This window comes from Pectinophora gossypiella, unplaced genomic scaffold (assembly GCF_024362695.1).
Source record: "Pectinophora gossypiella unplaced genomic scaffold, ilPecGoss1.1 Pgos_59, whole genome shotgun sequence".
NCBI classification, from domain to species: domain Eukaryota; kingdom Metazoa; phylum Arthropoda; class Insecta; order Lepidoptera; family Gelechiidae; genus Pectinophora; species Pectinophora gossypiella.
In genome coordinates this window covers 174,636-189,356 of record NW_026063269.1, presented here as the reverse complement: position 1 = coordinate 189,356, position 14,721 = coordinate 174,636, and the positions used below count along the sequence as shown (strand labels likewise).

At 36.4% G+C, this 14,721-nt stretch overlaps 1 protein-coding gene across 3 annotated transcripts in view; it reads right to left on the bottom strand.

Moving 5' to 3' along the window:
- Positions 1-4,875: 4,875 nt before the first annotated feature.
- The window catches only part of LOC126381525 (uncharacterized), a 113,425-nt gene continuing 103,579 nt past the window's right edge, over positions 4,876-14,721 (bottom strand). For 2 of the 3 annotated variants that reach the window (XM_050031011.1, XM_050031010.1), the window contains exons 2-4: positions 7,674-7,883; positions 7,406-7,528; positions 4,876-5,245 (exon numbers count right to left, since the gene is read on the bottom strand). In XM_050031011.1, the coding sequence (XP_049886968.1) occupies positions 4,897-5,245; positions 7,406-7,528; positions 7,674-7,675 (474 nt within the window). In that variant the 5' untranslated portion in view covers positions 7,676-7,883 and the 3' untranslated portion in view covers positions 4,876-4,896. Of the gene's footprint in view, positions 5,246-7,405; positions 7,529-7,673; positions 8,005-8,356; positions 8,975-14,721 lie in introns of those variants that run through there. The other variant, XM_050031009.1, reaches the window with a different exon arrangement.

Genomic DNA, 14,721 nt, shown 5'->3' with positions numbered 1-14,721 from the left:
CATATCAAACCAACAAACTTCGAAAAAATGAAGGTTTGCTATGCGACACAACTTCTTAGCAAGTCCGTTGCAAATGGCATTCGTACGTATATAGATAACAATGAAATTGAAGAATCCGGCAGAGACACGGCTAACTTTTTAATGATGATGAATAATTTGTTCGATTCTTTGAATACATCTAATCTGAGAAATTGTTATGAATATAAAAGAGCGTATGAAGGCAATGAGTCACAAAAGGCATTTTTCATACAGATGATAAGCTTTTTCAAAGATTTAAAATTAAAAAATCCAAAGAATGGCCGTGACGTCACATCAAGTGTTAGATTTATTGACGGTTTCCAAATAACTATTACATCCATAATGCTCTTGTTCGATGACTTGCGGGTGGAAGGATATAATTTTCTCATGACACGAAGATGCAATCAAGACGCTCTTGAAAATTTTTTCGGACAAATACGAACGAAAAATGGCACGGCTCTAAATCCAACATGTAAACAGTTTGCTTCGGAGTTCAAAAACTTATTTTCCTGCAACATCATAAAACCTCCGAAAGGAGGAAATTGTGCAGATGATTTCGGAACTCTTCTTGTTCAAACGTCGAACGAAAAAGTTACTAGCGATGCATTACCAGTATCAACCAGCGGGATATCAAATACAGATCATGAAGAATTTTCCAGCATCCAAATTACTAGTTCTGATTATAATCAACTAGATATGCCAGAAAAAAATGCGCTATTTTATATTTGTGGGTATCTTCTTAAGCGTTGTTTGGAAAAACATGATGATTGTCAAGCTTTCAAATCGTATGTGAAGCCCGCTCAAAGAAGCCACAATTTCAGCTCAGATAGTCGGTATTTAAGGTACCTTTTTTTTTTTTTTTTTTTTTTTTTAACGTGAGTTATTGTAGATTTGCCGCAGATGGCATTAACTACTTGGCCGGACAAATGGGGAGCGCTGAAGGCTCTCACCCGGTTTTATTTAAGGTACCGGGACTGCAGTCAGAGTACTTCGCAATCTTTTTTAATTGTACCCAGCGATGATTTCGTGGAATGTATAGAAAAAATAGAAGATATATTCCGAACCTCATTTAAAACCCGACATATAAATTGTAAAGTAGCTGCAGGTATCTATAATCAAGTAAAAGATATTCCGTTGTCTCCTCCTTGTCCATGTTTCCCAAAACAATTTTTAATTAAGCTTTATATTCGAATGCGGATTTTTTATACTTTAAAATTTAATAATAAGGCATTTCGTACGTCTCAATCGAGGCGCAAATATTTTTCGGTCGCAAATTTATAAGACAAACATATATTTTTTAAATTAAACCTAAGAATAAAAATAACATGCATTTTTATTAAACACTTCCTATTCCAATTACAAAGTATTTTATTTGTTTAAATAAAAAATCATAATTTACAATCACAAAACTAGATAGAAACTCAAAGTAGGCAGATGTAATTAAAATTCTGTAGGTGGGCAGCCCTATCGCATGTTTACGTACCGCGCGGGTGTAGGCATTTATTTCAAGGACACGGCCGAGTTACAATACTGTATGATAGTATTACCGTGGCGTGACTTAATAGATATTATTAATTTATTCAAATCGACGGAGCCGGACGTAATTCCCGTCTTTGTTGCAAGACAGTTAGATAAGTTACCGCCGATATTATGGGATCACTTGGACTGTTCGAAGGTATTAAAAGACATTCTAATAATGAAGGATGAAATTGAAAATATAAAGTCGAAATATGCAATGCTCACAAACTTGAATGTGTTAAAAGACGAAGTTCTGTGGATAAAATGTGACCCACGACCACCGGCATCGGCTTTCACAGTTACCACGAAGCGAGGGGCCTGGACAGATAGTGGACCCATAGGGCTTTCACATACGAGAGAGGATTACATGAATATCTCGAACAATGTGTCAATTGCTGATAACATTAGTGAATCATCGCGTACGAATTCTCCGTTGATGCAATTCAGAGATCTGAGGGTAGCAGAAAGTAAACAAGCGGACTGCGTTCTCGATCGGCGGCAACGGTCGGTGGAACGTGAACAGGATAACGCGGGCGACGGAGGCGACGCGGGAGGAGTGCGGCAGTCCATGAGTCAGCCGGAGGCGAGTGCGCGGACCTGTTCTGCGGTGACGTCATACGCACCGAGCGCATATGCACAGGTGGCGCATCAGCTGACCGTCTCGACTGCCAATAGCGAGCGTAGTTACACAACAGACACAGCAAGACAGAACAAAACAAACGAAAATACTGGTCGTGGCGGATCAGATGTTATTAACCAGCCAGAGCGAGATTTACGAGTATCCGTGGTTGAAAATAATGACCGAGTTGGATGGCAAACTATTGTTAATCGTAAAAAGCAAACAAAGTATCGATTTCAAGGAAAAGCGGGCGTAGCCAGGGATATGGAGTGTAGTTTTCGCGCTGCAGATAAGAAAGTCCCTATGTTTATAACAAATGTTCACGTGTCTACGACTGAGAATGATATCATAAAATATATCTACAGCAAAACGCAGGAGAAGGTTATATTGGAGAAAATTAATATGAAATACGAAAGAGGTCATAAAGTATACAAATGACAATGGGCACTTTTGTATGAAACTTGGTCCAAGAACCTCCACTGATGAGACTTATATGTAATGAAAGCTTATGCTTTTCCTATGATTCTGGCAAAGTTCTATCAGATTCTGTCCCGGGGTTCTTTTTTACGGCCATGTTTGTCCTGGCTAAAAATGTGATAAAATGCAGTGGGAGCTAAAATCGACTCAAGATTTGTTGCTGGATAACTAAGTCTACATAAATAATTATGTATCATATTGTATATCATTTTAAAGAGGATCTTTTCCAGAATCCGAAACATAAAAAAAAAACAAAAAAAGTCTTTATGTAAGCGAATTATAGTCAATTTGCATCTGCAGCGCCATTGTTTCTCGGTAGCTAAGTTCAAGTTTCATGCCTTTTACCCCTTCCAAAAGTATCTTACCGATTTTTTTATATTGCTTCCGGAATTTGATCTGAGTGATAATAACAAGAAAAATAAATAGACACCTCTCCGATAGAGACCGCCTAAGCTATTGCCTATTGCAAGAAATCGTCATCATTAGCAAGTCATTACGGTATTGCATATTATAAGCTTATCAGCAACTTGGAACTTGGTCCAAGAACCTCCACTGGTGAGACTTGCATGTAATGATAGCTCATACTTGTCCTATGATTCTGGCAAAGTTCTATCAAACTCTGTCCTAGGGTTTTTTTACGGCCATGTTTGTCCTGAGTGTACAGTAGTGGACTGCAAAATCACCTCAGGATTTGTTGTCGAAAAACTATTTAACTAAGTCTATATACATAATTATATATCATAATGTATATCAATTTTAAAGGGGAAGGTTATCAGAATCAGAAACACAAATAAAAAAAATGCATTATGTAAACGACTTTTAGCCAACTCACGTCCGTAGCACCATTTTTCTCAGCAGCTACGTACGAGTTTCGCGCCTTCCAACCTTTCCAAAGGAGCCCATTCTTTTTTTCATTCTTCTGATATTGCATTCTTAACCTAACAAGTGACAACAAAGAAAAAAAAAAATAAGAAGAAATAAAATAGATACCATTCCGATAGAGGCCGCGTAAGCTATGGACCTATTGCAAGATAACGTACTCAAAGGCTAGTCATTATAATCCAACAGACGTAACATGATTAATATGCGGCGGGACGGAAATGTAGTACATCGCCTTATGCGAAAGAGACGAAATATGTGTCTCTTTAACACTAACAGTATACAGCTTAGTACGAGAGAAACAAGAAATAAGTCATTCTAATCAAGATGCAATACAATGACTCTATTGTATACAAAAGAAACACATTTATTAAACAAGTTCAGGCAATAACTGGTGCAAAAGGCGGCTTTATTGCCAAGGTAGCAATTACTACCAGGCAACCTTACGTTTACGATACGTTTGTTGTACCATTCGGCATTGTTTATAAGACAAGATATAAGCCTGGATTAATAAAACAAGATTGTGGTGAAAGAAAACATACTACATTTGCGTCCTCCCGCATTCTAATTATGTTACGTCTGTTGGATTATAATGAATAGCCTTTGAGTACGTCATCTTGCAATAGGTCCATAGCTTACGCGGCCTCTATCGGAATGGTATCTATTTTATTTCTTGTTGTTGTCACTTGTCAGGTTAAGAATGCAATATCAGAAGAAGGAAAAAATGATTGGGCTTCTTTGGAAAGGTTGGAAGGCGCGAAACTCGTACGTAGCTGCTGAGAAAAATGGTGCTACGGACAGTAGTATATTATTGGGCATTCTGCCCCACCTATCGTTCGCTCTGCTCACGACCGTTCGCTGCGCTCACTTAGGTGGGTGGAATGCCCAATAATATAAAATAACACATTAATTACCCATCACAAGACAACACCAAGAACAAAATCAAGAATAACAACAAAAATAAAATGTGAAAGAAGTAAGTTATTGAAAAATGTTTTAACAAGTTGAAACAAGGTTCAAGTCTCAACAAGTTTAAACAAGGTTCATGCTTTAATAATTCTATTTTGTATGTACTTACAATAGATGTTGTGAATACTGCCCACTGCAAGATGATGTTTAACACAATGTAAACATGATAAAAGTGTAAGTAATCGTGATAAACAGAATTTTAACTTCGCTAAATCTTTGAATAAGAATCGAATCTGCGTTTGTAATCAAAGTGATCAAAGTAACTAATCAAAGTGATTCAATGTTAATTTGAAGTAAGTATCAGAAAATTTTTATTTACGAGTTTTGGTAGGTACGAGTGTGTAAGTATTGATGTTAGGCGTAATTAAAGAAAATAAGGTAGGTAAGGAGTAATGCTTTTATTTGTTCAATCGTGTTCAATCTACATGTTTGTCAGAGTAAAATCGTGGTTCATCTTCAAAGTTTTTGTCAATTCGTGTAACTAGCTTCTGTAACAACTTCCACTCATCGCTGTCATCCGGAGTCTGCAGCTTGATTCGTAGAAGAGCCTTGCGCCAGACTTCTCTTGAATCAGTGTTGTTCACGTCGTTGGCATGGTATATCTTCAAGTCCACCACGTATTCGCCATCCAAGCTAGTTGTACGCCGCTCTGACCCGTTCGCCACCTTGTTCACGAAGTACGATACGATCCTCTTGTCGCTTCCTTCATTGCCGACCGTGCGCCCGTGACTTAGCCCGAAGATGTCGTGTGTCTTTGCTTTCTTCCTGTAATAAAAAGAAAATATATTTTAGAGTTACAAAGTAATAAAAACCAACTTGCTGTCATATCTATACTTATAATAAATCTGTAGAGAGGTCAATTCTGTACATTAAATATTTTTTCAAAATAACTATCAGGGGATGATAAGTGGTCGATACTGATGCCAAAAATGCAATCAGTAAAATTTTTGTCTGTCTGTCTGTCTGTCTGTCTGTCTGTCTGTCTGTCTGTCTGTATGTTCCTTATAGAAACAAAAACTACTGGACGGATTTTAATGAAACTTGGTACAATTATTCTTCACACTCTTGGACAGGTTATAGTATACTTTTCATCACGCTACAATCAATAGGAGCAGAGTAGTGAAGGGAAATCCTTTTGTATGAAAAATCTAAACCACTCAAGTTAGACGTTTGAAATTTGGCATGCAGGTACCTTAGATACCGTAGAGGTACACTAAGAAAGGAATTCCCGAAATTCCCACGGGAACGGGAATTAGCGGGAAAATACTTTTGTATGAAAAATGTAAACCACTCAAGTTAGACGTTTGAAATTTGTCATGCAGGTACCTTAGGTACCGAGGAGGTGCATTAAGACAGGAATTCCCGAAATTCCCACGAGAACGGGAATTAGCGGGAAAATCCTTTTGTATGAAAAATCTAAGCCACTCAAGTTAGACGTTTGAAATTTGTCATGCAGGTACCTTAGGTACCGTGGAGGTGCACTAAGAAAGGCATTCCCGAAATTCCCACGGGAACGGGAATTAACGGGAAAATCCTTTTGTATGAAAAATCTAAACCATTCAAGTTACATGTTTGAAATTTGGCTCGCAGGTACCTTAGATACCGTAGAGGTGCACTAAGAAAGGAATTCCCGAAATTCTCATGGGAACGGGAATTAGCGGGAAAATCCTTTTGTATGAAAAATCTAAACCACTCAAGTTAGACGTTTGAAATTTGGCATGCAGGTACTTTAGTAAACTTAAAGCTTAGTTGCAACAGGATATTACAAAATTCCCACGGGAACGGTAGTTAGCGGGAAAAAACATTTGTATGAAAAAAATCAAATCTAAATAAAAGGAGAAACTGACTGACTCAGTGACTGACATATCAACGCACAGCCTGAACGGCTAAACGTAGGCATTTGAAATTTGGAAGGGACATAGCTTAGGTACCGTAGAGGTACACTAAGAAAGGAATTCCCGGAATTCCCACGGGAACGGAAATTAGCGGGAAAATCCTTTTGTATGAAAAATCTAAACCGCTTAAGTTAGACGCTTGAAATTTGGCATGCAGGTACCTTAGTTAACTTAAAGCTTAGTTGCAACAGGTTATTGCAAAATTCCCACGGAAACGGGAGTTAACGGGAAAAAAACATTTGTATGAAAAAATCGAAACCGCGTAAGATAGATGTTTTCAATTCAATTAAATTATTTATTGCATTCCATGTAGTACAATGGGGTGTTACATAGGCATAGGAACTAAAACATGGACCCTGTAGGGCACAGCATAGTTGAAGGGAAGAGAGGAAGTGTGTATTAAAATTAAAACTCAATGAACAATCAATTAAAAAAAAAATCAATTCAATCAATTAATTCAATCTAGCATGCATGCATACCTTAGTAAATATAAAGTTTATTTTTGGCTGTAATATTTTGAAAAATGGGAGTTATTAGGAAAAAAATTGTATGAAAAAATCTAAACTGCATAAGTATGCACTCCCACACACACAAAGATCTCTCTCTTATATAACACGCCACGCGGACGAAGTCGCGGGCAAAAGCTAGTTTGATAATAAATATAAATAGTTAAAACATTGGTGAATGTATGGAATGTAGGGAATGTATACTTGTTCGAGAGATAACGATAACATAAATAAAAACAAAGTGATTCTTGTGATACGTCCCCACAGGGATTCGAACCTGGGGCCTCCGGATCGTGAGCCCAACGCTCAACCACTGGACCACGGAGGCCATAAACAGCAGGAACAGCAGGAGCCTTTAAACTGAGGGATACGGACCGTTCTCGAACGTAAAGTAATGAACCGGATCGTAAATTGACTCGACAGGGAATCGAACCCGTGACTTCTGTTGAAGAAATCAAGGTATCAAGCCAATGCACCACCTGCTGAAAAAAATATTAACATGTCACATGGTTAATTATACTCACTTTGTATTCTCCTGGTCAATCGACGAAATCGACGGAGGGGCTCGCGAACGCTTCATTTGGCGTGCAGCAGGAGTCTTCTTTGTAGATCCCTGCTTCGGAATAACTTCAAATTCTGAATCGGACCTGAAACAAAATAAATCAAATCAAATCAATGTAATGTACTGCACTGTAACTGTAGAAATTCTTTGGGTGATGTGTACTCCCCACACTAATAGGTGAAGCAGAACTTCTAAGTTAAACCTCCAAAATTATGTGATGGAGAACTTACATAGTGCTCAGAAGTGGAACTTGTTTTAGCTTGAAGTGTTCACTTGCACAGCGCCGGGGTCGACTCAGGGCTGGTAAGCGGTGGCTGGTGTCGCTCAGGGCTCAACTCTCTTCACTGAGGAGCGGGGTTACTCAACTCTTTTCGGCGAGGAGGTTCTTGATCTGCTTCTGATAATTTTTACCAAAGACTTCGCTGTTTTATACCCCAAAACTAAAATTAAGCAAAAATGTTACATCGTAATTTAAAAAGCCTTAAAGCCTATTTAATTCGTTGACATACGTCCTTTTCGAAAATATTTCATTTGGGATACCATGTTACAGCTCACGAAAACCTGCAACGTAAATTGAATAAAGCACTGAAAACCATTTAACATGAACTCTACCTATTATAAAAACTGCAAGCAAAAGCAACCTAATTCAATTACTGGTCGACCCACACGAGCGTTCGTGCTATACGTTAGCGTCGCGCCGCGTTTGCGTCAAATGTACGTTCGCGGAGTGCAAACGTTCACGAAACGCCCGTGTGAGGTTGACGTAATGATGAGCATTGACAAAAAATATTTAAAGTCATCTTTTTTCGATGAACAAATAGCTCACGGAATATTGCAACATCAATTCAAAAAAGCAATACCAGCATACCTACTTAATACGTAATACTTTTAATTACACGTGTCTAATACTTACTCAGAATTAGGTACCATACATATTTCGTCCGTTGAAGCCCTCGTACGTTTGAACCTCAAGATATATTTCAGAATTACTGTGATTTACCAAAAAGGTGAGTTTGAATTAAAATAAGTTTACCTAAGTACTGTAATTCAGTTATTTTTTTCATAAATCAATAATTATAAACTTATGAGCTAATAACTTTAAATTTCTTACAGCCTACTTATTAAAAATTAAGTAGAAGATCCACGATCTGCACCGATACACAGAGGAAGTTATTTCAACAACTTACAACAAAAAGTGAGTAAGAACAAAATTATACTTAAGTAAATACTTATTTAAACTATAAAAAAATGGTTAGTGAACTAATAAAATTACGAAATATTTACAGGTCAAAAAGGGAATCGCTCTCTTGCTGCGATTCATGAGTGAAAATTCAAGAAAGTACTATTAAAGTCAACGATCACTCTCGAGGTAAGAGTGCACAATATTTATTTTCATACGCACCTAATCTAGCTCAAAAAACCGGTAAACGATGAAGATATTGATTTAATTCTAACTTTCAGATACGAGGTGACTACCATTCTTTATCGACTTGAAGCTAGCCAGATGACGAGTTGATGTAGACCCTTAAATGGTAAGTCTGAATAGTTTCATAATTAAAGTTAGTTTAGGTTATCGACATTTGCCTATTTATTAATATATAAATGCATGTTTCACAGATTATACTCGGGTTGAACTTATAATCATCTTTAAGGACTCTCCACATCGACGCTACTCGCGCAGTCGAAGAGCTCCTGATTTCCTGCTTCAAATAATTGTATGTAACTACTTTTAATTTATCTCTCTCTCTGTCTGATTAAGAGAAAGCCTGTGCCCAGCAGTTTATGTTAAGTTATAATATTAATTAGTATTTAGATCGCCTTATAGTCTATAGGTTTTACTCAATTCGTCTCATAATTAAAACAATATCACAAAAGTGTCTTTATAGATTTTGGTAGGAAGGTTCTTTTTTTTTGAACCATTTTCGATTTTATTTAAAATGGGTTACTGCTCTGTGTGTAATGTTAATGTTAATGGAAGACAGTGGACTGGACATTTCCGTAGCAGTAAGCACAAAAATAATTGTACTGCTCCGCATCGCTCCGCTTGGGTAGACTTTTTTGTTATATTGTTTTCATCCTTCCACCTATTAACTAATTGGACATTCACTCTATTTTCGGTATTTTCTAACGTTTTTCCAAATGTACTATTATTAAATAATTTAAATAGGTCCTGCTCAAATACGCTTGTTGCTTTTTTGCGTAACTCGGTATTTAAATCAATATATTGTTTTAAGTATGCGCTCTGTCTAAAGGTAATAACTCGATGGATTTTACGTAATATTAAACCATGCTCTATACACTTTTTTAGGTGTACGTAATGAATCACATATTTGTATTTATTATATAAGTTTGGAACGAGTTTTTTAGTTTTACCACCAGGAGGAATGCACTTTTCTGCACAAAATGGAAGATCGTTGTGGTATTGATGTAAATGGTCAGGATATAACAGATCTACTTCAAGTATGTAACCCCAGGCATTGTTGTCGGGTATACTTGAAACGTTAAAATCATTTAATTCGCTTTCAAGCAAAAACCTGAAATTCGCGTATGGTAAATATTGACACATACTGAAACCATAAAGATTATTACAATCCACATAAACGATATAAGACTCGGGTTGTGATTCATCGTATGCATTAATATATTTATTGTTAGCTTTAGCATAGCGATGCGAACACATACATAATCCACCTCGAATTCCGTCTTGAATCATTCGGGTAATTTCTATGTCAGATATAAGTTCAAGTTTGATTCCTGTTATTAATAACATAGCGTCAAACGATAGGCTTGGCGCTGAGATGTAAAAGGCAGGGTCGAGAGTGTAATGTCGCTTACAGGTCTTACGGAAATTCTGAAATATATCAGTTAACAGAAGAACATCCGATTTGAGATACAAGTCAGTATACTCTCCTAAACTAGTCAAACTAAATCGCGACCATACAGACATCGCGTGATTGTAATCATCATCGGAAATTGGATCATTATTTAATGAATTAAAAAAACAAGACTTCGATGGCAGTGCGGTTTCTTCGTAATTATCCCAACTTGACATATAATCATACGGATACACTCCCTTACGAGTCAATAATTTGAATTTTTCCTCTTCAGGAAAATGACGCCGAAGATAAACAAAATCCTCAGTTTTCATTGTTTTGGTTAGTTTGTCTAAACTCGTTCCTAAGAAATTAAAAGAATCTACGAAACGTAAATGTATGTACTCTTTTTCGTTGATAGGAACAAATTTAGAAAACGAGGTGTACTTTTCCTTCGTTTTAGGTATTATTGTTATTTTTCCAGGAACCTCTCCTAACTGCTTAATAAATAAATGGCAATCGTAGCCAGATAAATTATGGAAAAAGATCGGGATACATTTAGGAACTTTAAATTGTAAATTACAATGACGATGGGCTGCTCCGCGATACTTTCCAGTAATATGACAATGATCTCTAACTTTTTTCCCCCATAAAAAATTATTACAAATGTGGCAATATAAAGATTTTTCGAAATCACGAGCATCACTTTCAGTAAATTTCATTCCTCGATTCGTATTCAATAAAGTATTAATTTCCTTAGCATCATCCAAAAGCATATTTATGAATTTATTAACACAATCTCTACCACGATAAATTCTAAATTGGTTAAAATTAGGATCAATGGAAGACACAATATTATACGCAAACGCCGCGGGCACGTGACATTGCAATTTTGTTGTGTTAGCAGTATCACCGTCATTGTCTTGAATAGGTCGCAGAATTGTTTCGAAATCGGCATAGATAACAAACGGAATGTCTTGTTTTCTGTTGTAATTTTTAAATGTAATAAATGAACCCTCTTCTGGTAAAACAGTAACAGTTCCTTCGCATAAATGACTATTGATGCGTTCAACTGAGTGGAAAAATAACAAACAGTTTTCACAGTAATAAACTTTTTCGTGATGTTTAGTAATTTGGTTTCTAACAAGACGAGTCAAGTCTTTGATTAGACAAAAATGAGACGATGTATCGTTTTCTAGGAACAAAAGATGTACAACTTTACGTTTATCGTTCTTTATGGTCGACTCTGATTTGTATAACGGACCTGTTATTTCTTTACCATTTTTTAATCCATAAACAAAAATACTCAAACTAGGGTTATTTTTTTCAAATATAGAAATATCTGAGAAAGTGATCGGAAAATTTAAGTCTTTAATGTTTAGTACTTGTTGAAAATGGGGATACGATGATACCCGCTCTGGGTGCTTTTTTGAAGGATACAGAGCAGCGGTTACACACCATAAGAAACAAAAGTCATCCTTGTTTTGTATATTGAGGCATGCTTTTTTGTTTCTTATATATTTAGGCAATGAGATAAAGCTGGAACCGCTTAAAGGCTGATATTTATTTATATTTATTTCAAGGTGTGAATTGCTTAAAAATGTCCAACCACTGTCTCTTTCTTCAAATTCCCCTACTTTATTCAACAGAAAAGAAACAACTTCGTTATAAAGATTATCAAAGTCAAAATTTAAGTGAATTGTAAAGTTCTTTGTAGCAAACGACTTTACTTCTTGTACGTCAGTTTTAGGCAAAAGAAAAGATAAAAAAAATTCGAAGTTAATTTTAACAGAAGTGTGGACTTGTAAGGCGTGATTTACAAGAGATCTAATTTGTTTACGAATGTTGTTTAAAAATAAAGAAGGTAAGTTTTTTGCTTCTTCATTAGATGCAATAATTCGATAACTTACTATACGTCCTTTAAAAGCGGATGTTATGATCTCTACGTTATCATAAAGCGGAGCAGTACAATTATTTTTGTGCTTACTGCTACGGAAATGTCCAGTCCACTGTCTTCCATTAACATTAACATTACACACAGAGCAGTAACCCATTTTAAATAAAATCGAAAATGGTTAAAAAAAAAAGAACCTTCCTACCAAAATCTATAAAGACACTTTTGTGATATTGTTTTAATTATGAGACGAATTGAGTAAAACCTATAGACTATAAGGCGATCTAAATACTAATTAATATTATAACTTAACATAAACTGCTGGGCACAGGCTTTCTCTTAATCAGACAGAGAGAGAGATAAATTAAAAGTAGTTACATACAATTATTTGAAGCAGGAAATCAGGAGCTCTTCGACTGCGCGAGTAGCGTCGATGTGGAGAGTCCTTAAAGATGATTATAAGTTCAACCCGAGTATAATCTGTGAAACATGCATTTATATATTAATAAATAGGCAAATGTCGATAACCTAAACTAACTTTAATTATGACACTATTCAGACTTACCATTTAAGGGTCTACATCAACTCGTCATCTGGCTAGCTTCAAGTCGATAAAGAATGGTAGTCACCTCGTATCTGAAAGTTAGAATTAAATCAATATCTTCATCGTTTACCGGTTTTTTGAGCTAGATTAGGTGCGTATGAAAATAAATATTGTGCACTCTTACCTCGAGAGTGATCGTTGACTTTAATAGTACTTTCTTGAATTTTCACTCATGAATCGCAGCAAGAGAGCGATTCCCTTTTTGACCTGTAAATATTTCGTAATTTTATTAGTTCACTAACCATTTTTTTATAGTTTAAATAAGTATTTACTTAAGTATAATTTTGTTCTTACTCACTTTTTGTTGTAAGTTGTTGAAATAACTTCCTCTGTGTATCGGTGCAGATCGTGGATCTTCTACTTAATTTTTAATAAGTAGGCTGTAAGAAATTTAAAGTTATTAGCTCATAAGTTTATAATTATTGATTTATGAAAAAAATAACTGAATTACAGTACTTAGGTAAACTTATTTTAATTCAAACTCACCTTTTTGGTAAATCACAGTAATTCTGAAATATATCTTGAGGTTCAAACGTACGAGGGCTTCAACGGACGAAATATGTATGGTACCTAATTCTGAGTAAGTATTAGACACGTGTAATTAAAAGTATTACGTATTAAGTAGGTATGCTGGTATTGCTTTTTTGAATTGATGTTGCAATATTCCGTGAGCTATTTGTTCATCGAAAAAAGATGACTTTAAATATTTTTTGTCAATGCTCATCATTACGTCAACCTCACACGGGCGTTTCGTGAACGTTTGCACTCCGCGAACGTACATTTGACGCAAACGCGGCGCGACGCTAACGTATAGCACGAACGCTCGTGTGGGTCGACCAGTAATTGAATTAGGTTGCTTTTGCTTGCAGTTTTTATAATAGGTAGAGTTCATGTTAAATGGTTTTCAGTGCTTTATTCAATTTACGTTGCAGGTTTTCGTGAGCTGTAACATGGTATCCCAAATGAAATATTTTCGAAAAGGACGTATGTCAACGAATTAAATAGGCTTTAAGGCTTTTTAAATTACGATGTAACATTTTTGCTTAATTTTAGTTTTGGGGTATAAAACAGCGAAGTCTTTGGTAAAAATTATCAGAAGCAGATCAAGAACCTCCTCGCCGAAAAGAGTTGAGTAACCCCGCTCCTCAGTGAAGAGAGTTGAGCCCTGAGCGACACCAGCCACCGCTTACCAGCCCTGAGTCGACCCCGGCGCTGTGCAAGTGAACACTTCAAGCTAAAACAAGTTCCACTTCTGAGCACTATGTAAGTTCTCCATCACATAATTTTGGAGGTTTAACTTAGAAGTTCTGCTTCACCTATTAGTGTGGGGAGTACACATCACCCAAAGAATTTCTACAGTTACAGTGCAGTACATTACATTGATTTGATTTGATTTATTTTGTTTCAGGTCCGATTCAGAATTTGAAGTTATTCCGAAGCAGGGATCTACAAAGAAGACTCCTGCTGCACGCCAAATGAAGCGTTCGCGAGCCCCTCCGTCGATTTCGTCGATTGACCAGGAGAATACAAAGTGAGTATAATTAACCATGTGACATGTTAATATTTTTTTCAGCAGGTGGTGCATTGGCTTGATACCTTGATTTCTTCAACAGAAGTCACGGGTTCGATTCCCTGTCGAGTCAATTTACGATCCGGTTCATTACTTTACGTTCGAGAACGGTCCGTATCCCTCAGTTTAAAGGCTCCTGCTGTTCCTGCTGTTTATGGCCTCCGTGGTCCAGTGGTTGAGCGTTGGGCTCACGATCCGGAGGCCCCGGGTTCGAATCCCTGTGGGGACGTATCACAAGAATCACTTTGTTTTTATTTATGTTATCGTTATCTCTCGAACAAGTATACATTCCCTACATTCCATACATTCACCAATGTTTTAACTATTTATATTTATTATCAAATATGACAGCAAGTTGGTTTTTATTACTTTGTAACTCTAAAATATATTTTCTTTT